The sequence below is a fragment of the Podarcis gaigeae genome, assembly GCF_964106915.1.
Source record: "Podarcis gaigeae genome assembly, chromosome: 13".
In the NCBI taxonomy this organism is placed as follows: domain Eukaryota; kingdom Metazoa; phylum Chordata; class Lepidosauria; order Squamata; family Lacertidae; genus Podarcis; species Podarcis gaigeae.
The window spans coordinates 36,080,529-36,106,587 of NC_139689.1; the positions used below are offsets into that span (position 1 = coordinate 36,080,529).

The window sequence follows — 26,059 nt, forward strand, 5'->3', positions numbered from 1 at the left end:
GTTTAAAAAATAACAACTCCCCCCAGCTTTATTTTTTTTTTAAATCCAAGGTGGATTTGTTTTTTTTTCTTCTTTAAAAAATAAGCTTTCTTCTCTGACAATAGCTTAACATGATGCAAGTAGAGCAACACTTAAGACAAATTTTCACTTTCTTTTTCAAAAATAACAATAACTTAAATTATTCCCAAAGTATTTTAAATATCTCCCTCAATTTTTAAAATAAACATTTATCCGCCATCCAACCCCTTACAAACCCGAATGTAAAGGTCAAGGGATATAAATTCCCAAGCCAAATATTTTAATTCTTGGGGTAATTCTGAAGCATCTCTAAAAGGGTTAAGATTTCTCTTTCTTTTCTGGGATTTTGGTTTGTTTTATTTGGCTGAAAGGGAAACAAGAATCTGGTCCCTTGGAACAGAATAATAAACAGGTCTACCAAAATAAAATAAAAGATATGAGTTCAGTAGAAATCAACTACTATGAAAGTGGGCACAGAACTATATGGGTTGTCATATTTCAAGAAACAAAAAGTTTTGGGAAAGTTGAGATTTTGGGGGGATATTGCCCCAAAAAAGTTATTGAGCTTTTTGGGGGAAAGTTTCAAAAAATCCAGACATTTTTATGACAGCCGGAAAGGAACTCAGAAGCTGTTTTGTACTGAATTTTATACCATTGATCAGTTTTGTCCTTAACAGAGATGGGAAACTGATGGTCCTCCGAGATGCTGTTGTCTCTGACTCCCATCAACCCCAGTTAGCACAACCAACATCGAGAGGACTACTAGTTCCCCATATCCATGAAACAGAGTTTCAGACTGGGGAGATTCCCAGCACTAGGTGGAGGTGCCAGGATTCAACCATGGGACTTTCCCCATACAAGACATGTGCTGTGCCACTGAGTTATACAGCCCATCTCCTAACCTGATGTAAACATGGAATAACCCACGATAATTTGGGCCAGGTTCCCTCTCCCCACGCCTTCCTCCCCGCCACCATGCCACTCCACAACACCTTTGTCCTTCCAATCCTGTGTAAGCTGAATGCCCTCTTGCGTAACTTTAGTTCAAAAAATTGGTAGCGCAGATGGGCAGTGCCATAAAGGAGATCAGAATCTTTCATGCACACCCCATGGCAAATAGTTCCGTCAGGGGATAGCTCAGTTGGCTAGAGCATGAGACTCTTAATCTCAGGGTCGAGAGTTCGGGCCCCACAACGGGCCAAAGATTCCAGCATTGTGGGGGGCTGGACTAGATAGATGACTCTTGTGGTCCCTTCCAGCTCCATTTTGGTCTATATTAAACCTGGACTAATGTTCCTGAGATCAGAACTTTTCTTCCTGCATAGGGATTTTTATCCTCAGTTTATCCCCAGTTGAAGAACTGGGTCTAAGCCCCCACCTGTTTGGCTTTCCTAATCCAGAGGGCTCCTGGAGTAAACCTGAAATAGCCACTAGTGAGATCAGAATTGGTCCTTTCCATCACAGCTCTCTGAACTTTCCCCCTGTTCTCTTTGACCACAAGCTCTCCAGCACTATGTTAACACTGCACACCAGGAGGGGGAACCTTTGACCTTTCGGATGTTGCCAAACTACAGTTCCCATAAGTCCCAGCAAGCTTGACCAGTGCCCAGGGATGATGGGAGTTGTAGTTCAGCAACATCTGGAGGGCCAAAGATTCCCCACACCTGCTATACGCTGCCCAGTTTTATAACACAGTCATGTCTATTTCTAAGGAATTGGCTTTCATCCTAAATTTATTAAATGTGTGTGTGTGTTTAAAGTTGTGACAATGTTTACTTGCCCCCACCATCTCCTAAATGTTCCTTAAATTAAAAATAATAATAATCCTAGCTGGATATTATTTCTGGGAGGTCATGTAGGAATAGAGAGAGGGGGGTTCGTTAGACTGGTGATGTTTCCTGCTTGGCAGGGGGTTGGACTCGATGGCCCTTGTGGTCTCTTCCAACTCTATGATTCTATGATTCTATGACTGCCCCCATTCCCCAAATGAATGGATGAGTAACAACAGAAATCCTGTTCCTGTCATAAATGACACTGATTGGACTTTGAAACCTTGCCAGATCCTTCAGAGCTCTCCAAGGAGATCCCTCTCTGAATCACTTTGCTTGGGAAAGTGAGCAAACAACACCAAATCAACAAAACAAGAGGAAGGTAAAGAAAACCAGTTGTATACTTTCTTCTCGGGAAGCTGGGGCAGTGCTGTGTGTGACGCTGGGCTTCTCTCCAACCAAGCAGAGAACCTTCTGACTGAAGCTGTTGGTGGTGGTGATGATGATGATGGAGAACTGCCTACAGATAAACCACGCAGGAAGTTGAGGAGGTTGGCCACGTAGGGCGGGTGAAACCAATTTGGCTGAGATACAACATGGACTATGAGCTTTTCTCCCTCCCTCCCGCCCACCTTTCCCTTTCCCTTGTTTTTAGATGGTCTCTCAAAAGTCTTAGCCTTTACTGCAGCTCAGTTGTTCCTGAGATGGGATGGAATGTGTACATGTCCTGCAAAACACATCAAAGAGTTTTGACTTGTCGCTGTCTGTCTGTTTCTCCCTGTCTCCCTCTCTCTCTCCTTCATTCCTTTGTTCCTGCTCCACTGGTTTCATCAAGGAGGCAAAGGAGGTTAATATACCGCTCCAGGATTGGGAGGAGGCCCTGGAGATGGGTGATGCATAGAGCCAGGAGTGGGCGGAGGTCCTTGCTGTAAGTGAGGCCCGCTCAGGTTCTGATGATGGTACCAGGGGCTGTGCTCCTCCAGGTAGCTTGGTGGGGAGTTATAGGAGAGCGGCTGTGGGAGCTGGCTCCGGCCGGCTGGGTTGTTGTTGTTGTTGCTGTTGCTGTTGTTGTTGTGGGTGTTACTGTCCCAGAGGGTGGGAGATGGCGGAGAATTGCAAGCCATGGAGTCACTGTTATTGGGGCTGTGTTCCAAGGGGACCTCTCCGTTCTTGTACAGTTTCTTGAACTTGGACCTTCGGTTCTGGAACCAGATTTTCACCTGAGAATAAAGAGAGAATGAAAAATGAAAAAAGAAGAAAAGGTTTCACAGCTGTGTGGTAGGACTGAGAGCTTCATCTGTGGCACTCTGTGCTCTGAAATCAGGGTATGGGGTTGAAATAACAACAACAACAACAATTTATTTATACCCCGCCCATCTGGCTGGGCTTCCCCAGCCACTCTAGGCGGCTTCCAACAAACTATTAAAATACAGTAATGCATCAAACATTAAAAGTTTCCCTAAACAGGGCTGCCTTCAGATGTCTTCTAAAAGTCTGGTAGTTGTTGTTCTCTTTGATATCTGATGGGAGGGTGTTCCACAGGGCGGGTGCCACTACCGAGAAGGCCCTCTGCCTGGTTCCCTGTAACCTGGCTTCTTGCATTGAGGGAACCGCCAGAAGGCCCTCAGTGCTGGACCTCAGGGTCCAGGTAGAAGACATCCCTACCATGGACTCCTGAATGGAGAGAGTTGTTACCACTCCTTCTTGGTCCATGTGGTGGAGCACATGCTTTGCATGTTCCACGTTCAACCCCTGGTTTCTCAAGTTTGGGTTGGGAAATACCTTTTCCGGAAACCCTGGAGAGACGCTGCCAATCAGTGTGGGCAATACTGCGGTAGATGGATCAGTGGTCTGCTTTTGTGGTAATGCATCTTCCTATGTTGAGTGCTCACTTATCCCAGATCATGTCAACTTTAGAACGCCAAAGAGAAGGTGGATCTCAACCAAGACAATGTGCCAGCATCTAAAATAAACATTCAGTGGCATGGTCCCAATCTGTGGCCCCAATTTCACGCACAGGAGGCAAGAGGTGGCCTATGACTCTTATTTTCCCAACTGCATTTCTAGGGATGATCATGGAAGCTCCCATCATTTGAGGGGAAGTTTTTTCTGAGTGGTGTGTAGAATAGATGTCAGAGGGAAAAGAAGGACTGGAAAGACCCACTTGGTGTACTTAATATAGAATTTTGGGGTTGGGTTGTAGCTCTACAAACTGCTAACGCTTCTGAGAGCTCCACGCTATACCAGGCAGAGACCCCCACACCCAGAGACTACTGCTGCCTAGAACTCAGAAGAACTGGGACTTCAGCGTTCTACAGAGTTGCTCCATCATAATGAGCCAGGATTTAACCCGAGCCAAAGCTTGTCGGCTTTCAGTCATCACATTTCTTTTCCAGCCTGGGAAGACGTGGAGAAGCAACATTTGCACCTCTGAACTTGTGTACGGTTCATGCTTTGAGTTACCACAGCAAAAGACATCTCTGGAATCATGATGGCACTTCAAGATCTGAGAATGTAAACCTCTCCTTCTGTTTCCAGAGAAATAAATTATTTCCAAGAGGAAGCCGTCCTCAGGCAGAAGTGCCTGGTTGAGACAAAGGCAGAATGTATAAATTCCACACATTGTCAAAGAGTTCAGATGAAGTGAGGGGAAAATGTCCCTCTTTCAAGTAGGAGTGGGGCCATCCAATTGTTGTTGGATTCTCAACTGGGTCCCAGCCAGAATGGTCAATTTTCAAGGACGATGGGAGTTGGCCTCTAAAAACATTTTGCAAGGCCACGGGCTCCTCATTCCTGCTTTAACTGTAGTCTAGACTCCTTGGACCAAAGGTAAAATGAAATAATAAATATATTTTCCAGAAGTCCCCCCCCCCACGTCACACTCCCTAGAAGAGGTGCCACATCTACACGTTTTTCCAAAACAATCGCCCTTTCCCCCCAAAACTCATCTTTCGAGAAGTCTTGGTGACAAGCTCTTTCAGAACGTTTTTTTTTTTACAAGTCCTCTTGGGCTGGGAGGACTAAGGTGACGAAACTTAGGGCAGGGCTGGGAGGGCGGCCTAGCTGGCTTGGAGCCTTTCCGATAGTGCTCTGAGGGCTGCGGTGATGACTTCACACGCGCCCCACTTTGGAGAAAGATCCGAGGAGCAGAGAAAGAAAGTGGGTGGTAGGTGGAGAAGGAAGAGCAAGGGAGGAATGACTAGAGAGGGAGAGAAACTCCTGGGAGTCAAAACAAGGAAGGAGGAAAGATTAGGACTCCTTTGTGCCTGGTTGGGAAATAGCCATATTTGTGGGCGGGAGGAGGGAGGGAGATTTCTCCCCCAAGGTGGTGACTGACGATGCAAACCTGGCAACGGGTTCCTATGAGCAAAGTCATCTTCCAGTCTTCCAAATTGCAGCCTTCGGTATTTGTTGCCTGTCAATTAATTAATTCGTGAACGGATAGATTGCAAGGTCACGAAGGACTGAGCACATTACCTGAAGTCAGCCAAAGTTCTCACAGCGTGTGCTTGCATTAGAGGGCATGGGGAAATTACGTATTAGAGTCTGTGCAAGCCGGCTGTAATAAAGGAACACACACACAATGGGAAAGGCCCTTTCCAAAGGCCAAAGGGCCCCATCCACCAGCACATTCTCCCTGCAAGCTCCACTGAAATGAATGAGAAGCAAGGACACTACTGCAGAACATGACCCCTTAACAGTATTCCAAAATAGGCTGCAGTCCTATATGCAGCGGGAAGTAATTTTGGGACTTCCATCTGACTGCAGATGTCTAGGACTGAACTGTTAGTGGTCCAGGACTAACAAGGAAGGGGCAAAGTGAAAAAGAAATTGCTACGCTCTTTTCGGAGAAAAGGAGATGCCAAGGCAGAAATGGAAAGAAAAGCGCCAGGGTCATGTCCACAACATACACAGTTTCCCCTAAAAGAATCCTGGGAATTGTAGTTTGCCAAGGGTGCTACAGTTCTGTGCAAAGTAAACTACAGTCCCCAGAATTCTTGCGGGGGGAGCCATATCCCTTTATGGCTTGGCTGCCTGACGGATCAGCTCAATTTCCAAATCCAAAGAGGCATTTCCAAAATCCACCAAGATTAAAGAAACAGCTCCCCCTCATGTCCAAAGAAAAATCAATTGGGGCTGGTGTGTGTGTGTGCGCGCGTGTGTGTGTGTGAAAAAAATCAAGCCTTTGAAGAGGTCCCACTAAAAAGTTGTGTTTAGGACGCGTGCTCCTTGTGTGTGAAAGTTTTTTATTTTTGCAGGGTCCGCTCAACATCATTAGCATCAAAATGCCAGCCTGTATTTGCTCTTTGGGGGCAAATCCATTCATGTTTTTAGAAGAAGAAGAAGAAGAAGAAGAAGAAGAAGAAGAAGAAGAAGAAGAAGAAGAAGAAGAAGAATATTGTTGCCAAAAACCTGTTATCGCAGTGTCCCATTTGCAAATTAAGCCTCCTGTCTGGAAGCACTGTGAATCTATCGGTGATGGCACCTTCTTCATTTCAGAGCATCTTAGCTCTGAAGAACTTCCTAAAATGATCAAGCACACCCATCAGGTCCTCTCCCAGCCTCTGCACACTTTTGGACAACAAACACTGTTCAGCCTTGTAAGGAGGTCAGAAACACCCAACCTATAAATCCTAGTGACATCTCGAGCAAAACAAGAAGAACGGATACATTCATTTTGGGGAAGGGATCCTGGGCTTTCAGCTACAGAGCTCATTTGGTGAGATATCTATTACAGGGTGAACCTCCAGCCCTCTGGATGCCAGTAGACTCCAATTCCCAACCCAGGTGAACTTTGAAACTCCCTGCCTGTTGACATTAAGCAGGTGCCTTCACTACCATCTTTTCATTCATAAAGTCATTCATAAAGACATTTTTATTTGGACGTGTCTACCCATATGCTTAGAACGTTGGGGTAATTTTAATCTGTTTTAGTATTTTAACTTTTGAATGCTTTAAAGTCGGGTTGTGTTTCCTCCCTCAATTTTATTGTTTGACCTTTTCGTAAACCACTTTGATGCTTTTTAGCAGGAAGCTGTGTATAAATTTCATGAAATGAAATGAAATGAAATAAATGATAGGAGTTATAGGATTATAGAACCATAGAGTTTGAGGGACCCTGAGGCTCATCTGATCCAAGGTTTTTCTGTTTTGCAGCTGTGCCATTTGTGCTCCTATTGTACAGTGGTACCTTGGAAGTCAAACATAATCCGTTCCGGAAGGACGTTCGACATCCAAAACGTTCGATTTCTGAGGTGCAGCTTCTGATTGGCTCTTGAAATTGGAAGAGCCAATCGGAAGCCGCTTGTCTGCCGCATCAGACGTTCGGCTTCTGAAAAACGTAACACTTACTTCTGGGTTTTTGACATCCGGGAGCCGAAACGTTCGGCAATGGAGACGATTGAAAACCGAGGTTTGACTGTATTGGCTACAAACAATAAAACTGATTGATTGATCTGGTCCAACCCCTTGTGGTGCAGAAATGCAGGGATTGAACCTGCAACCTTGGTGTTATCAGCACAACGCTGTAGCCAACTGAGCTAGTCCAACAACAACTTGAGGGCCACAGGTTCCCCTGACATACACACCATATATTTAAAGCACATTCCCAACCCTCTAAAGCAGGAGTCCGCCTTGTGGGCCTTATTTATTGGGGTCAAATCCTAAGAAAAGCTCAAAAAAACTTTTGGGGTACAATCCTAAAAAAAGCTCAAGAACTTCGGGCAGCCCCCACACATGTTCATTTCATCAAATCTGGCCCTTTTTTAAAAAAAACGTTTGGGCACCCCTGCCCTAAAGAATAATGGGAACTGTAGTTTATCAGCCCCCTTAATTACAGTTCCAAGGATTCTTGGGGGGGGGATGTTATTTAAATGTGCATATGCAGCCTTAGTAATGACGTGGAATATTTTACGATCATGGAACTGCAAGGGACCTTGTAGAAGCCTCCAAGCTCATCCCAACCTGGCCACCCAGTGTGTCTCTTGAGCAAACAACAGGTACACTTTAAGCAAGGAGTTTCAGGTGACTCAGGCAAGCGAGCCAAGCCAAGCGCCCTCCTGCAGGAGACAAATAAACACCAGCCTAGCCAACAGGACCTTGGGGGAAATTCCTGTGATCACACGGCAAAAAGCTCCAGGCGACTCAGGGGAGTGAGCCAAGTGCTACGTTGCACCAAATTAGGGGGGAAAGGGGGTCACTAATCAATGTGTGACCCCAGGGAGTCACCTGACCACCATGAGGCTGTGTCAGTGTCACCCCACCCACAACATGTGCCCTGAGAACATTTTACTGAGCATTCTCAGGTGGCCATGAGCATGCTACATTGCCACATCTTTCTTGGCGGTATCATGCAGCCCAGAAGCACGCCAGCTTGCTGCCTTATTTATATCGCGGCAATTAAGAAGGCCGACCTTTTAAAAGAGAGGGAGCAGAGGGAGAAGCTTTGCTGTCATCAAAGTGCTTGGCCAACCTTGCGTTCCATCTTCGCTTCTTCTCCCTGACTGACCTGCTTAACAGGGATAGTCTAAGCGAGGAGGAAATAAACAGTCAAGGCTTCGTGTTCGAAGGTGGGAGGGATGAAGCAGAGGAAACCAAGATGGCCAGTCGGAGGAGACTTGCAGGAATTTGGCATTGATGCTCGTGAATTTAAAGATGAAAGTTTTCTTTTTAAAAAAAAGATTTTGAAGGAACTAAGATCTTGAGACTCAGAATGTCAGGGCTAGGGTGTAGAACAGCAGCTGTAATTGGTAATGCACTCAAAGGGGGGGGGGTGGAGTTGGAAGAATATTTATATTTACTAATTTAAGGCCTTTATATACCACTTAACCATTAGCAATTCTAAGCAGTTTAGATTAAAATAAATCAAGTCATCTTGTCCAACCCCCTGCAATGCAGGAATCTCCACTAAAGCATCCGTGACAGACAGCCATCCAATCTCTGCTTAAACCATACAGAGAATTTTTAAAATCATCATAAAGTCAAAGACAAATCTGATTTATATATTGTATATCAATCAAGGGTGGGGAAATTATTACCCTGAAGATGTTGTTGGACTTCAGCATCCATCAGCCCCAGCTGGCCTGACCAGGACTTTGGCATGATGTGAGTTGTAGCTTGACAACATCTGGTGAACCACCTCTGGTTTATACCATTCTCACAATTTTAATTTATATATATATATATATATATATACCACATTTCTAATTATACATGCTGTTCCAATTACACTTCTTCTTCCTCAAGGAAGTTTATCCTGATGCAGAATATGAATTAACACTATGTCCCTAATATTTTTCAGTCTCAAGATTTTAGATCCCGTAATAAAATAAAACAAAATCTTCACCTGCTTAAATTCACGAGGAAATTCAATTTTAGCTCAGCCAAGCTTGTCTCTCCCGCAAAATAAATCCTTGCTTTCAATCCTAGGGAACCATCTGTATGTGTGACGGGGGGTGTGTGTGTGAGGGGTAGGATCCTGCCCACATAAGGTTTTATGCGGTGAAGAATCCTTTGAATCTTTGCTTTTTGCTGAGCTATTTTAGCACAGCTGATTGCAAGCATGGATAAACTGGTCTTGCAGAGGATTTTCAAGGGTAGCTGGATCCTGTCCTTTCCATCACCACCCAGGGAAAACCTTTGAGAAGCAGGTTATGCTGGGAAGAGGAGCTGAGCGCGATCTCCGATTGCATGTGAGAGCATTTGTGAGCAACCACACGTCTTCAACAAAGCACCCCCCCCAAAAAAGAATCCTGGGAACTTTAGTTTACCCCTCGCTGACCTACAATTCTTTCGGGGAAGCTTCAAATGTTTGGTGCGGGTCTTCCGCTGGAGAACTTTTCGCAGAGGCTTTTTAGAAAGCCATCAATGGGGACGCTCTAAGATCTGAGCAGGCGATATACATCACCAAGCAGGGAGCTGGATCAGATAGACCAGGGATGTCCAACAGGTCAATCGTGATCCTGGGAGGTTTTGGTAGATCACGGTCGATCGCTGGGTCCCTTTCCTTAGCGTTGGTAAAATCGAACCCTGCCCCACCCCCTCGCCCTGTCCTCCATTGTTGCACGGAAGATGGAGATTAATCAGGGAGGCTGTTTGTTTCCCCAGCGATTTGTTGGTTCCTCTTTTCCCCCAAACCCCTTAAAAAACAGGGCTCCTCCATAAAAAAAAAAGCTCAACAACTTTGACCCCCCAAAAAAAGGGGTAGATCACTGCCAGTTTTTAATTCTGTAAGTAGATTGCAGTCTCTTGGGAGTTGGCCACCCCTGAGAAAGGCCATGAGGCTTCTGCACAACTCTATGACGCCATGCCTTTATCTTTTACCAGGCATACCAATCTCCATCCCTCCAGATGTTTTGAGACTACAATTCCCATCATCCCTGACCACTGGTCATGTTAGCTAGGGATGATGGGAATTGTAGTTCCAAAAACATCTGGAGGGCCGGAGTTTGCCTATGCCTGATCTTTACTGTACAAGTTTTGAAACAGAACCCTGGGCTTGGAAAGATTCCGGTTGTGAGCCTTGATTGGCGCTGGAGACGAGAAGGACTGCTCCAAACCCATCTCTGTGGTTGTACCAGATAAGAGGTCAGCGACTCTTCAAGTCTCCCTGCTCCTCCTTGCCTAGATAGCCACCGCCTTCCAGCCAGAGCTTGGCGTAAACAGCGGAAGTTGCATGACTGCTATTATGTCCTCATGCCTCTGCCTCCCCAAATTGCAGCTGGAGTAATTGGGTCAAATTGCTTCTGGCGTCGGACGTCCTACTGGAGAGGGCCTAGCAAGGTTTCCAGGCAGTTTGCTATAGAATATATATATACATATGAGAGCAAGAGAGCGAGAGCTGAACAATGATATGAGCCTTCTGTGGGCAGTTTGCAACTTTGCAATACGAAAAACTTTTATCTCCACGTGCTTTAAAGGGCAGGCAATCCATCCATCTTCTAAACAATACAAAGGATCACTCCTAAGTGTTTACCTGAAAGCAGGTTTGTGGTTATCTGCACACTGTACATCATGATGCAACCCCTGCACTTTTAATAGTGGCGTTGAAGGAGGAATTTCAGCAGCTGGATTTTGCATACCAAGCTACACCTGCTGAAATTCCCTCTTCTGCACAACAATTAAAGGTGCAGGAGCCCTGCCTCCCCCTTTTTAACATCTGGGCACCCGGCTATATTGCCTACTCAGAAGTAAGACCCATTGAACTCAATGGGTTTAGGGAGGAGAAAGAGTGAGATGGCTGTAGTTGGAGGAGAACAGCAACTGGAGGAGGGGGAATTAACGGAGGCAGGCAGGCTTTGCAATCCACACTAAGCTGAGGAATGGATGGGCCTTTACTGGCTGGGAGTGAGGCCCACTGAACACAGTGAAACATCCTTCTCATGTAGATTTGCATGGTTAAGTTTCACAGGAATAGCCAGCTGAGTTTTACTTGCTATAAAATGTCTACCAGATAAGGCCAGAGAGCTAAGTTTAAGCAATCTTCCAGCTTTGGGGTTTTAACTTCGGTTTCGACGCAGCCAAATGCCACCGGGCCTGTTTCTGATTTTCAGACAGCAATTAATTTCACGGGCAGAGTTCGAATCCAGAACTCTGACACAAAACCCCTGCCAGGTATATGAAGAGACGTTAGTGGGAAAATAAGTGGTGAAAGGAAAGCACACTGCACATGCTTAAAGGCAGTCTGGTCCTTATGACAACAGGTTCCAGTGAGCCTTGGCTCAACTTCAAACCTTTGAGTTGAGTTTTATACCAGGAAAATCGAACAAGAAGCCAGAATTGTACAGTTAAACCCTGACATCTAGGCAAACATGTCCCTGCACTGAGTTCATCTCCCAAATGTTGTGAAGCAGTACTTGCCAATATTGCTTTATTTAGTATTTTGCATCATTGTATCAGAAGGAACCCAAATGCTATTTAAGTCTAACTCCATAATATCCTTACTAACTCTCCATCACTGTTCCCATCCAGGCTCCTTAAAGTCACATTAAAGGCTAAGAAGGGGTGTCAAAAGTCCTTTAAGGTGGTACAATCTGACCTCCTGTCATGCCTAACAGACAGATGGCCTAACCCCACTACTTGCCATAGTTGTCTTAAAAAGCAGATTTATTTTATCGCATATTCATGCTGATTTGCTTGCAGGGAGGTCAGATGCTAATGCATCAAAGCAAAGCAAATGTTACCCCACGCTTCACAGCACAATTTCCCATCGCTTATTGCAAAGAGTCCAACTTAGGGAGGGGGGGGGCAGGCTTGTTGCTCCAGACTTCCCAGCCAATTATAGTGGTGCAACCTAAACCGGCTGGTGCTTGTGATTGAATCCCACCCAAAAATAGCAAGCTTCTGGAAGCACCCAGAGACTTTTTGGCCTCCAAATGTCCCATTTAAGCAAAGACAGGCGGAGAAACTTCCGTTGCCCAGGAAACTTGCCAAATTCATCCAAAAGCATCGGAGGACGGGGATAGCCCTGCCCAGGCAACTCAGATATCACTTGGGGAACCGGAAATAGGATTGTCTACATTTAAAAGAAAATCTTTATAGCAAGCGAATGAGCCCTGAAATTATGGCACAGCACAGGAGGTTAAGCCTTTCGAGTGCACTATTTTCCTCATCAAAATACCATCCCCGCTCCACTGCCAAAAACAAAAAACAGAGGTATCATAAAGTTTTGGTATTTGATTTGAGACACACACACACTGCTGCGGTTAGCACTGCAGGAAATGCTATCTCTGCTTTGGTCCTCCACAGATGACGATTAGCTGAGATTTCAACTGACAGTACAAATCCTTTTGATGGAAATCTCCCTCTGTTCAGTGGGTCTTACAGAGCAACCCTATGCAGGTCTTCTAAGAAAGAAGTCCAGGCCGAGTTCAAATGCCCTTTACTCCCCGGGAAGCTTGTGTAGGATTGAAACCAGTTAGCGCTGGGCTTTTTTCATCTGGTTTAGATGTTTCAAAAGTCTTTTTCTTCTTTTTTGTCCTCCCTCCCCCTTGAAAGCTGCAGCCACCATTTGCCCAAGGAAACAGATGGTTATCGGCAGTCTAAAAAAAAATGACATACAGGTACACCCACCTTTCCAGTGCTTTAAACTGTATGGGCAAAAATCCAAGAAAAGGAGAAATATTCACAGCCTGATCCTATTCATGTAAGTAAGTCTTGCTGGATTCGATGGGACTGATTCCCAGATTAAGAGTGCAATCCTAAGGATGTCTACTCAGGAGTAAGTGAGGTCAGGATTGCTGCCCAAGACTCCAGCCGTGCAGCCTGACCCACAACGCATGTATTGCTAGGGCCAAAGTAATTATGCAGAGGGGCAGTAAAAAAATAGGGGGGTGGGGGTGGGACGTAGCTCAAACGGAGAAAATCAGGTGCTGCCAGTATAATGCTGCCACCATTTCCCTCTTCCTTTCTTTCAGTTTTTTTGTTACCCGAGGAGAGTTTGCCTTGAATAAGATCTGCCCAGCTGTTCCCGTGGCCTACTACTAGATAGCTTGGTGAGCTATTCTGGTAGATCCATCCTCAGCCCAGTCACACTTGGAACAGCCTTGCAGGAGTTCTTAACCTTAGCTCCCTCCTCCCTCAATCCTGTAAAATTGGAATAACAACGAGACAGCTTATGCATCTGATCAGACCCTCCATGTGCCCCTATTTTCCAGGGACAGTCCCGGATTTTCAAAAGCCATCCCGGTTTCTGATTTGATCCCAGAATGTTCCGCTTTCCCCTTAGAACATCCCTATTTTCATTGGAGAAATGTTGGAGGGTGTGGAATAAGACGCCCCTATTTTCATCAGAGAAATGTCGGAGGGTATGGAAGAAGACGTCCCTATTTTCATTAGAGAAACGTCGGAGGGTTTGGAATAAGACGTCCCTATTTTCATAAGAGAAATGCCGGAGGGTATAGAATAAGACGTCCCTATTTTCATCAGAGAAATGTTGGAGGGTGTGGACTAAGACGCCCCTATTTTCATCAGAGAAATGTCGGAGGGTATGGAATAAGATGCCCCTATTTTCATTGGAGAAATGTCGGAGGGTATGGAATAAGACGCCCCTATTTTCATAAGAGAAATGCCGGAGGGTATAGAATAAGACGTCCCTATTTTCATCAGAGAAATGTTGGAGGGTGTGGACTAAGACACCCCTATTTTCATCAGAGAAATGTCGGAGGGTATGGAATAAGACGCCCCTATTTTCATTGGAGAAAAGTTGGAGGGTTTGGAATAAGACGTCCCTATTTTCATAAGAGAAATGCCAGAGGGTATAGAATAAGACATCCCTATTTTCATCAGAGAAATGCCGGAGGGTATAGAATAAGACGTCCCTATTTTCATCAGAGAAATGTTGGAAGGTATGGAATAAGACGTCCCTATTTTCATAAGAGAAATATTGGTATGCTGTTTGTGTGGAGAAGCATGAGAGGCAAATATTTTGTGTCTTAAACAACAGTACGCAAAAGACACATGCAAGCCATCCTACTTGGGACATGGCGCCTTCTGTCACCCAACAACTGTCAACCCGGATATGCAGTCGCTAGTTGGTCCACCAGCTGCTTGTGTTCAGCCAATGTGGCTTCCAGATATTTCGGAACTACAAGAGCCCCATCCTCCCTGCCCATTGGTTGTGCTGGCTAGGGCTGCTGGGATCTGCGAGTCCAGCAACACCCGAAGTGCCACAAGTTCCCCACACCTCCTCCAGAGGCTAGCAAGGAGTTGTTTTCCAAACTTGGTCAACTTCCTCCTCGCAGTTACCCATCAGCACCTCTCAGCTGAGCCTCCCTTGGCCTCAGGAGGAAGAAAGGGACTCTGCCAAAACACAGGAGTTGCATCGCCACACCTACGTGTTTCCTGCCGCCACCGCCTCTCAGGGCAGTCGGCATTCCACTCTGGATCACTGAGCCCCAGCCAAAGACGAATGAGTAGGCCTGAGACAGTGGAGGAGCGATGGAGACTTGACTCTTTCCCTTCCGTGCTGCGGCCCATTGCTCCAAACCTGTCAATATTGTCTAAGCCGATGCCAACACATGATCCCCATGTTATCAGAGCTACTGCTCTCATCAAAGAGACATCGACATATGTCGCCTTGCACAGCAGCAGAAAAACCCAGGCCCCTCTTCTCTACGATCCCCTCCATCCCAAAACTTTTTGCTGCGATGCCACGGAATGCGCAAACACATTCTAACTGCAGAGGTTGAAAAGTGTGGAATGCTGGCATTCCGCACAGCTTGCCAAGAGAGAGAAGTGAAATATTGGCTGTGTGGGTTAAAACATACACCAAACAAAACATCCTCACAAATGCCTAGGAACTGGAGGGGCTGAGGAAAATGAGGTCAAAGCGGCAGATAGGGGGGAAACCTGCATGCAGAGCCTAGAGGAGTGGGGAGGGGGTGAAGGAAAATACAATCAAGGGGGCTGAATTTCATACAAGGATTTGACATGTATCATCAGATTTTCAGCTGCAGGACTCCACTTTTGTAGTACAGTGGTACCTCGGGTTACATACGCTTCAGGTTACAGACTCCGCTAACCCAGAAATAGTACCTCGGGTTAAGAACTTTGCTTCAGGATGAGAACAGAAATCGTTCTCCAGCGGTGCGGCAGCAGCGGGAGGCCCCATTAGCTAAAGTGGTGCTTCAGGTTAAGAACGGACCTCCGGAACGAATTAAGTACTTAACCCGAGGTACCACTGTAATGGACTGGGATTCCAACAGCTGGAAGTCCCAAAGCAATTGGGAAATCGAGAAGAAAGATCAAACATCCAAACACCTGAAACTATTTTTTCTCTTACTGTCCTAAGCTATTTTATTCCAGAGCTGTGAAACTCCTGTTGGGGATCTCCCAACCATCTAGGGCCACTTAAATCCAGCAGCTTCCTGAGATTTTGCTGGAGTTCCACGCACATGTCCCTCTCACGTTTCCCAAAACAGAGTCGGAAAGCTAAACAGACCAGGATGTTCTTATTTCCAATGTGTGCTTGTTTCTACCTGAGTCTGGGTCAGTCCAAGCTGCGCGGCCAACTCTGCCCTCTCTGGCAGCGCCAGGTACTGCGCTTTTTGGAATCTCCTCTGCAAGGCAGCCAGCTGGTAACTCGAGTAGATCGTGCGCGGCTTTCGGATCTTTTTGGGCTTCCCGTTGACCATCCGCACTTCTGGCTCGGGTTCTTCCTTCACTGAGACTGCAGAAAGGGGCAGAGGGGGGAAAGCAGAGGAAGAAATACATCAGAGCGCAAAAATAAATAAAACCACAGCGAGTTGCTGGATCGGAACTGGAAAAGGAGTTGCGGGAAAGGAGTTTGCTTTTTATACTTTTGGAGAGGCAAGCTGCCTTTCCGCAGAAGGCTCCAAGTTCTCGGTCTCTGCTGGAAAAGAGAATGAATGAAAGCCTGGCTGCAGAGAACAACGTGCATTTCTCTAGGACGGCAAAGATCAGCCCTTTGAGAATGGCGGCTCAACAGACGGGCAGGATAACTGTGATCGCCTATGGAGACTATTTTATTTTCCTGGGCTGCTCCCCAAAACTCTTAATTTGCCCCCAAGAACCCGCCCGACTTCTGCACACCACGGAAGCATCTAACTCCCCTCCACTGGTTCCCAGGGGTGCAGAAAACATAAAATTAGAAAACCAACCTCTGATGTCAAAGACCCATCACACAACCCTAAGTGGCCTGATACATATAACACCACCATAGGCATGGTACCTCCATCATCCATTCCCCCCAACCCTTCTCAGTCAACAAAGCTTCATAAACTCCATATTTTAGGGCTAGATCGGGGAAACGATGTGTGGTTTAAATGGGGTATCTGTAGCATGCTATAGGAAGCAAAGATACAGGGTTACATCCAACCTGAGTTTCACTCAAAGTCGACCCATAGGAATCATGCATTCTAATTTCGCCTTGTCAATTCATTTCAATGGGTTTACTCTGAGCAGGTACGGCATATTGTACACTTGGGATGAATGCAGTCAATTCACCTCCCTGGAGCCTGTACCGCAGAGGTTGCTTCGAGCCAACTGTTGCTTTATTGTCATGAGATAAAATCAACTTTACCCACAAATATTGGAAAAGACCCTTCTCCTGCCCAGTCTTCTGGGAGTCTGTACCATCCTATTCAGTGGAAGCGGAAGAGATTGCACTGATAAGATTTCAGAAAATAATTGAACTTCCCATGGTTTTAGCACTTTTCTTTCTCTTCCCTTGCCCGATATTTTTCTCGTTTTCAATTTTTCCTCCGCTCGGCTCGACTCTGGTGATTTGATCGCTGCCTGGGTTTCTGTATTCAGATTTCCCTTTCTCCCTCTGTTCTAGTCTCAGTTTCTTCACTTTTTCACCTGATGTTTTTAGCATTTCCAGGGCTGAACGTGGCTGGACTTTGGCCTAGCCGGCTTTGCTCTGCTTCAAACCTCCTGGCTCGCAAAACCTGCCTCCTCCTCCTCCTCCTCCATGTCCTTCCCAGTTTGCCTTTCTAAAACTGTCTCCATTTCTCAGTCTCACTCGTGTATCCATGGGTATTTTTTCTCCCTGGCAGGAAGCATTGTCCGGTTACGTGGGGACAGTCGGAACCACACAGCCCCCATGTTCCCTTCCTGAAATATTTGTGGGGAGTGAGGGCGTGAATTAGGCCTCAAACGGCCGGCCAGCATCTCTAGCCTGCTTCACTTAGAAAATCGGCATGCTCAGTTTTGTTGACAGAGAAAGACTTTTCTCACCTTTACACCCCTCCATCCTAAACCCATGTACTTGGAAACAAGAACTACTATTTTCCATGGAGCTTTTATTTTTATTTTTAATAAAAGAAACATATTGCCTTCTTGCTGGCATCTTTTGCTTCTTAAACTTTCCACTTTATTTCCTACGTTTTAATCGGTGATAACAAATCAAACGTCTCTCCTCTTCCAATCATAAGTTGCAAAGTATCTCAAATAAAAAGTTTGGGAGAGGAGGGGGAGAGAAGCCCAGCAAATTCTGCACACCTGTTCGTACACTCACAGAAAATAAATATGTATAAACTTGGAAGAGACGGTCACAGGACAAAATAGTGGTGTTTATTTTTTAAGTGTGCGTGTTGGGGAGGTGAATATTATTTTTCCCTTCAAAAAGTCACAGAATCAGCAGGGTGGGGAGGTGGGGGGATGTACAAAATATCAAACTCTCATTTGAGCAAAAGAAGCTATTGTGATATTCTTGTCAAAGTCACTTGTAGTTTACATAAGAAGAGACAGCAATCAAAAGTCACGGACCGGTTCATAATATATTTTTTTTTATGTAGACTGGGTTACGAAGTTATACTGCCGGGTATTCCTAAACTTGTATCTCTTAAGTACACTGAAGAAATAGATCTAGGATGGAAAAGCCGCCTTCGGGTATTTTTCTCCCCTCTTTCTCGAACTGAGAGAAGATAGTCCACCACCGCTTTTAATACCCCTTTGGCCAGGGGAAAAAGTTGTATAACCCGAAGACCTCCATCAGTGGCTTTGCTATTTCATGCCAGAATAAAGCCTGCAATGAATTCTTCATATTACATCTTTTATGGCAGAGTCTGAATGTGGCAAATGGCAAGGGAATAAGGAGGGAAAGGATGGGGCAGTAGCCCCCTTGGCTACGCTGTTGTCGCCTCTAACTTGCCAGTGGCCAGAGTTGTGCTTCTGAAAGGGATCACAGAACTGGAAACACCATTTCAGTCTTTTAATATTGCAGGATAACTTTATGGACGGGACTAGCAATCTGGTTCAAGAGATGCAGAAACGTCTAACAGCAGCAAGCCCTGAAGCAAATGTTTGTGGATCGAGGGCACTGATTTAGCCTCATCCTAGAAGTTCATGATTCTGGTTCAGTGGGGCTACTAGACCCCTCCAGAAAGTGTACTTGTAGTCTAGTGTGACAGAGCAAAAGAGACGTTCCCCGTGTCCAGTTTTCCTGTTCAGTCATAATACCTTTCTCAGAAGATATTACCAAAGTATATCCTCCTTCTCTTCTATAAGTAAGAATATTTTCCAAGAAAATGGGGGGAAAGTGATTCCACTTTCTAGGAAGGTCTTAACCTCCCTGAACCCTAAAACTCCCCTTTCTCAATAGTGTCACTAACACACACACACACACACACACACACACACACACACACACAGCTTCTCATACCCTTGACTTCGCTTGCCGGGAACATAAATATTCTCCTTACCTGTTTCTTGACTGGGCAATGGCTGATCCCGGAAAGATCCATATGGCCTGTAGGAAGTGCTGTAGGGGTAATCAGATTTCGGGGAGTACGTCCCAGCACCCCCAATCCCATTGAGGTTAAATTGGGGGTGGTATGCATAATGGTTCATCGGCTGGGTGTACGTTTGGCTGGGATAATACTCGTGCTGGTTATGTGGGGTGCTGTAGTAACCCAGATCTGTGATGGACGACTCGGGGAGCGTAGGGGAGTCCTTGGTGGCCACATGGCAACTCAGGGAGCTGGAGATGTCCGTCAAAATACTGGTGATCTTCTTATCAAAGGATCCACTCATGGTGAGAAGGTCCACGCCGGCGTTGCAAAGGTCCACCAAGTTGGGCAAAAGGAAACCAAACCCACCCACCCCTAAAAATAAAAGTGTGCAAGGCTTGCTTGTAGGGTTTAGGGCAGATCTCCTCCTCTTCTTCCTCCTCCTCCTGAGTAGGCTTACTCAGTCATTGCTGCAGTAATAGCTGCTGCTGCTGCTGCTGTTCCAGCCCTCCTCCAGGGAAAATGTGTAAGAAATCCAACCCAGCCAGCTTGCTTAAACCCTTTAATTAGGGAGTAGGGAAGGGTGGATACTGCATTCCGATTGGCTCCAGAAATATTGCCTTGCAGGCAAAACAGACTCTCCCCCCCCCCACTCCCTTCTCTCTTTGCCTTTTCTTTCTTTCCATCTCTCCATACTTCTTTTAATTTTTTTTTTTAAAAAAGGAGCGGAGGAGAAAACAAATGCAACCCTTTCGAAGCACACATGCACACACCTATTTACATATACATGCCTCTTGGGAGCACGCACACACACACACACACACATATATAACACCTTTGGAGAGGAGATGGATCCCCCCCCCTCACAAAACCCCCCAGGGTGGCTCTCCCTATATCTCCCCCCTTGACTGTGGGAGGGATTAACTGTCTTATAAAGAGGTGCATCTGTTGGGATGGGGAGAGAGGCAGACCTGTTCTGCGTTTGTTTTGTTCTGTTCACCTATGGAAAAGTGTGTTTGGGTGGCGCTGGACCTGATTTTGGGGGGGGTCTGCATGCGGCCTCCATCTGTCCCATTCCAGCTGGAATGGCGGAGGTGCACTCAAATTCTCCGGGTTTTTGTTTAAATGATGCACAGAGCATTCTTTATCTGTTTTTAAAGCACTTCACAAACCGTTGCCGGCATTATAGTCTGAGGTGGTTGGAAACTCCCCCCCCCCCGTTAAATTAAAAGTTTCTACCTGTCCTTCAGAGTGCCCTGTGAATTCTCTTATAACACCTGGATACCTTGATGACGGATGTAGCACTTAGTTCACTTGGTTAGAGGATGGTGCTGATAATGTCAAGGTCATGGGTTCGATCCCTGTATGGGTGCGTATTCCTGCTTTGCAGCGGGTTGGACTAGATGACCCGTGGTGTCCCTTCCAACTTTATGATTCTATCATTCATTTGCAAATTGCTTTTGGGTCTTCATTACACACACACACACCAGATCCAGCACTTGTTCATTTATAAACTGCTTTGCAAATTATTATTATTATTATTATTTCTTTGCAAATCTTTATTCCACCTCCCGTTCCTCCGACGCGTGTACAGTGAATCCTGATTAAATCCAGCTGAAAGGAAAAGGTGGGGTTTAAACAAAGTTGTGACTGATTTCTTTGTTGCCTTTTATTGGAGGGGTAATTGTTGGCTGGACCTGAGCCAATGCACTTCTCATAATAACCGCCTTGCGAGGCAGATCCTCTTCTTCCCATTTTATTGATAAGGAAGTGAAGCCCAGAAAGCAACACACCCAGAGACAGGATTTGAACTCCCTTCCAGATCTATTGCACCACATGTAAGCCAAAGTATCAGTGTTCCAATATGTCATGTTCAGGGGCGCGCATATGCGATGCGTGGGTTCTAAGCGGGCATGCATTTGTGCATTTGTACAAGGATATCTGTGTCTGGGCTGGGAATGTGTGTTTCTAGCTGCGTGGATAAAGGACCTGAATAAATCACATACACATTTTTACATTTAGCAAAAAAGTTTTGGGTCTGAGTTTTGATAATGTTCCCATTTGGAAAGGTGAAATCTTTTTTAAAGAAAGTTTTAACTAAGCGTTTTAAGGCTTTAGCACCTATCTGGCAAAGTCGGGGCTTTTTTTGTTTGTTCTGAAATCCACCCAAGCCAGCTGTTTCCAAAATTAGACAGACTGAAGAACCTTCGCATGAATGAATTTCTGCAAAGCGTATTCAAGTTAGGGAAAGTTATGGGAGAATTTCCCACTGGCTGCTATGTTGGTATCATTCTTCTGACTGTATAAAGCAAGTGTGGTGAACCTTTGGCCTGCCAGATGTGGCCAAACTACAACTCCCAACAGCACCAAGAAGCAAGTAAACATGCCCAGGCCTGCGCTTGTCACAGTGTACCTTCCAGTACATTTCGTGCATACCTTCCAGTACAGAATCATGTAGGGGACAAGATAGTTCAGTGGCTCAAAAGTATTGGCCCCAACCTGAGTTCAAATCCCACTTTCCCCATAGACTTAACCTTGGGCAAGCCTTTTAGAGAAGGCGATAAATTAAGCTGATGATAACAACTGGCCCATCGCTGCTAATGAACCCAGTGGCTGAACAGGGATTCCAGCTCCTCTCCCTATGCAAATAGTAGCTTTGGGTGGGCAGGCAGATTTTAATTTGGACTATTGCTAGGGGGGGGGAGTTAAACTTACCATGCTACATGGACCCGATCCGCCATACCCACGTGCTGCTGTGAAAACAACCACACAACTTAAAATAATGCTGGCCGCATTGGCCGCAAGAGAGGCATGAAATACTCACTCCTTAATAAAAATGGAAATATATATGGACCCAATGCTAGTCCTACTCAGAGGAGACCTGTGGACATTCATGAATCTAGGTTTGTCATGTCCATTCACTAATCTGAATAGGACCAGCATTTGGTACAACCTATTGGCTGTGTGTGTCCCCTTTCTTAAAAAGCAAAACAAATAAACAATTATTTACTTGTTAATTCTGTTACAGTGGTACCTCAGGTTACAGACACTTCAGGTTACAGACGCTTCAGGTTACAGACTCTGCTAACCCAGGAATAATACCTTGGGTTAAGAACTTTGCTTCAGGATGAGAACAGAAATCGTGCGGCGGCAGTGGGAGGCCCCATTAGCTAAAGTGGTACCTCAGGTTAAGAACAGTTTCAGGTTAATAACAGACCTCCAGAATGAATTAACCCGAGGTACCATTGTATTATTTTGTCTTGCCGCCTGCCTGTCCCCATGAGCCAAGGGCTCCTCTTGCTTTTTGTCCTTGGCCACTGTGCTTTGAAGGGACAGCCCCGTGTGTGGGAATGCGCCCACAAATAGATGCCTTTGCGCAACATCTTGCAATCCTATGTGTGATTCATTGCTCCCATCTCCCTGAGCCCACAGACCTGTATTTCCGAGACTCTGAGATATGTTGTTGTCTCGCTTTGCATATATGCAAAAATGTGGCAACTCGTCATGCGCTTGCTAAAGGATCGAGGTTGAGAGCTGGGGATTGTGGGTGTAGCAGATATTTCTGGTGCCAAGGAAGAAAGGAAGCTGCCTTGGGCTGAGCCAAACCAATGGTCCATCTGATTTGGGGTTCTCTGAACTAGACAGCTACTCTTTTCCAGGGTTTGGGGGATGAGGCAGTCGCAGCCCTGCTTGGAGATCCCATTGTGGAATGAACCTGGGACCATTGCGCTACCACTGAGCTACTGGTGTATGGGTTTGTGTGTTGGCTAGGGATAAAGGACAGGTGGAGTTGTGCGATGGCAAAGAATGCTGGAGAACATTTGTGTAGGTGGCGAAGGTTAGGGCGTAGATGGATTTAAATATGTGTGAGGCCACAAGGTTCATCTCTGAGCACATGGCTGAGCAGTGTTTGTTTTTTAGAAAACTCCCCATGAAGTTGTGACAGTAAGTGCCACAATTTTTAACCCCCAAGGTACCGGTACTGCTTAGCATTGAGTACCCCCTGGGGAAAGCACTGGGCAGGAGACTGAGCACATAGGGGAAAGATAATCCATGGGGTGTGTATGTTTAGGGATGGTGAGAATTGGGAAAACAGAAATGTATGGGATGCACTATTTAGAGCCAAAATAGTTTGCAAAAACACCACTTGGAACGGAAGCCGCAGCCTTCAAGAACTGGGCATTTCAAATCGTCAAACGTTTTCTTCTACGAAACTGGATACATTTGTGTGTATTTTCCCCGACACTTTTGCTTCACTGAATGCTAAGCCTCGTTGATGGATCTGAAAGCAACTTGGCCCCAGATTCAGTTTCTTGGCCCTGGGTTTCTGAGGCTGCAATCTTGCTTCTGAGCAGAAGGTATCCAGGATGGCACTTCCAAAAACAGGCTCCACAATGAGGAATAATCAAATCAGAACAAATGATGAGACTTGATAAACTCCCCTCCGATCTATTCCAACACTTTTCTAAGAATTTTTCTCTGGGTTTATCTCCATGCTCATTTATTATCATTTATTTGCAAAAAAACTCCTGTTCCACCAATTAAGGGGAGGGGGAAACCCCGTAGTGGTCAACAACAAAAAACCAGCAATTAAAAAAACAAGTACAAAATCCATCACAAAGCAGTAGATCAATTTAATCCATCACCCCTCAAGGAAAGCTTGGGTGATGAGTTTAGTTGTAAGCAGATGTCTACCTGATGTTAATTTGAAGTACATTTCAAAGTGGCGGGTGTCACTTTGCTCTCGGTGGATATAAAGCAAACCTTGAGAGCATAGAAGTAAAGGATCCAAGCAGCAGGACAGGGATGTAAGATGAGACACCTTTGGTCACCACAGGGGTCAGGTGTGAAGGGGGTAACCGGAATCTGCTTGTTTCAGAGGGATCTAGTGAATCTAAGCATCTCAGGGTTTCAGCTTGTTCTCGTCCCAGCAAAGATGCTCACTGTGCGCAGCCATTTGACACCTGCAATATGGGACATGCTTGGCTGCAGTGTGAAAAAGATAAATAAACTTTTGTTTCAAAAATTATTAGTGCTGTCCTGCCATTTGTTCCTGACTTAATTGCATTTATATGCCAGCTTTCCTCCACAGAGCAAAACATGGTGTGTGGTTCTTCTTCCATCAGTGCTGTGAGGTAGGTTGGTCTGACTGGGCCAAGGTCAACAGGTGAAATTCATGGCTGAGGGGATTAGAAATTTTGGTCTCCCAACACTCTGGTGCTCTAACCACCCTGTCCTGCTGCCTTCACAGCCTCTGAGGCCTTTTACAGCACACTCGCAAACACAAACTATACCATCCCGCTGCTTTTCTCTGGAGCCAAAATAATGGCGTCTTGTGGAATCGGGAAGCAAAGGAACCAGTAGATCAGAATGACTTTGAATTTAGCCCTTAAGCTTCCTTCCTTGTCCAGGTTGAGATAAACCTCTGAGCCGATGAGATTGTATTGTCGTTGTTTTCCTTCCATGCTTTCTAGAAGAAGAAGACCTCTGCCAGATTAGGCCAATGGTCCTGCTCTCGTTGCAGCCAGCAGAACAGCACACTCCCCTCCTGTAGTTCCCAGCGACTGCTCTTCAGAAATATACTGCCTCTGGCAGAAAAAAGCCACCAGGGTTACGAATGACAGTGGGCTCTTCCTTAGTCCCTTGTTTGAATGGCAGCCTGTGGCTTTGTGAGCTAACGCGGCGTAATGGTTAAAGTGCTGGACTTTGACTGAGGAAACCAGAGTTCGAAACCCCACTTAGCCATGGAGCTCGCTGTGTGACATTAGTCCTGTCGCGGTCTCTCCCTTGGGCTTCTGTGAGCAGGGGGACGGGGACAGGATATATGTGTAATATTTAAGTAAATTGTATGCTTGATTTAAATCAGGGCTCAGTCCCTAAACATGTTTGGAACACTCAGCCAAACGCTGGAGCACGTGCAGATTATCGCATACCCGCCGCCATTTCTCTGATGAAAATAAGAACATCTTATTCAATAATAATAATAATAATAATAATAATAATAATTCTACTCCACCCATCTGACTGGGTTGCCCCAGCCACTCTGGGCAGCTTCCAATATAGAAAAATAATAATAAAACATTGAACATTTTTTAAAAAGCTTCCCTATACAGGGCTGCCTTCAGATGTCTTCTAAAGGTTGCATAGATACTGTGCTTATCTCCTTGGCTCTGGGAGTTGAATAACTCCACACCCTCCAAAATTTCTCCAATGAAAATAGGGACGTCCTGAGGAAAAGCTGGACATTCCGGGATGAAATCAGAAACCGGGACGGCTTCCGTAAATCCGGGACTGTCGCTGGAAAATAGGGACACTCGGAGGGTCTGTTATTGTGAGCGTCAAATGGGGACTTTGCTGAGGTCTCTGCCCCACACTCAATTGCATACTCAATCAGAAGAAGGAGAAAAGTGAATGATATACAGTAGAAGAAAGAGACAGATCAGTGGTCAAATTATTGGAGGGCATAATAGTTTGTTTGATTCTTACTTCATTAGAATAGCCCCTCCCCTAGTCAGAAGATTAAATTTCACCTCTGGCATGTTTCTTCTGCATCCGTGCTTTGAATAGACTCCCCAGCAAAACATCTGAGGCTCCTGGGGACACTTTGAAGTGGATCTCGTGAGCACATGGGATCATTAAGTCAGAACTTGTTGCACATCAAACGAGTCTCGAACAGGCGCACCCCCAGATTCTTCCTTGGAAGGGGTACGCGGGGAGAATTTTGATCAAATGGGCTCTCCTGTGTGTGGTCGTGGGAATCTGTCTGCAAATTGGCCGTGGGGCAAGGGAGAACACAGGAGGAAATCCCACCACAGATCAGGGGCAAGCAGTGGGGTGTGCTTCAAATCTCGTTGGATTTCTGCTCTCATCAGCCACAGCCAAAGGAAGGCCGAAAAGGCCAGAGGTGATGGTTGTTGCAGACCAGTTCCTTCGTCCCTTCACAGAGCAGTGATGATTCTACTGCACTTCCTTAAGTGAGTCTTCCACATGGATCTCAAAGAAGAAGAACGAACTCTAAAATACAAATGGGACTTAGTTCAAAATCATGCTCGAAGTTTGGGGGTAGGGAGATGATGTTTT

At 45.7% G+C, this 26,059-nt stretch overlaps 1 protein-coding gene across 1 annotated transcript; it reads right to left on the reverse strand.

Moving 5' to 3' along the window:
* Positions 1-2,170: 2,170 nt before the first annotated feature.
* Positions 2,171-19,516, reverse strand: DLX3 (distal-less homeobox 3). The gene is made up of 3 exons (XM_083709848.1): positions 18,953-19,516; positions 15,764-15,954; positions 2,171-3,007 (listed from the first exon to the last, which is right to left on the reverse strand). Exons 1-3 carry the CDS (start codon positions 19,281-19,283, stop codon positions 2,636-2,638), a joined length of 894 nt encoding a protein of 297 aa, XP_083565974.1. The 5' UTR covers positions 19,284-19,516; the 3' UTR covers positions 2,171-2,635.
* Between the last annotated feature and the right edge of the window lie 6,543 nt (positions 19,517-26,059).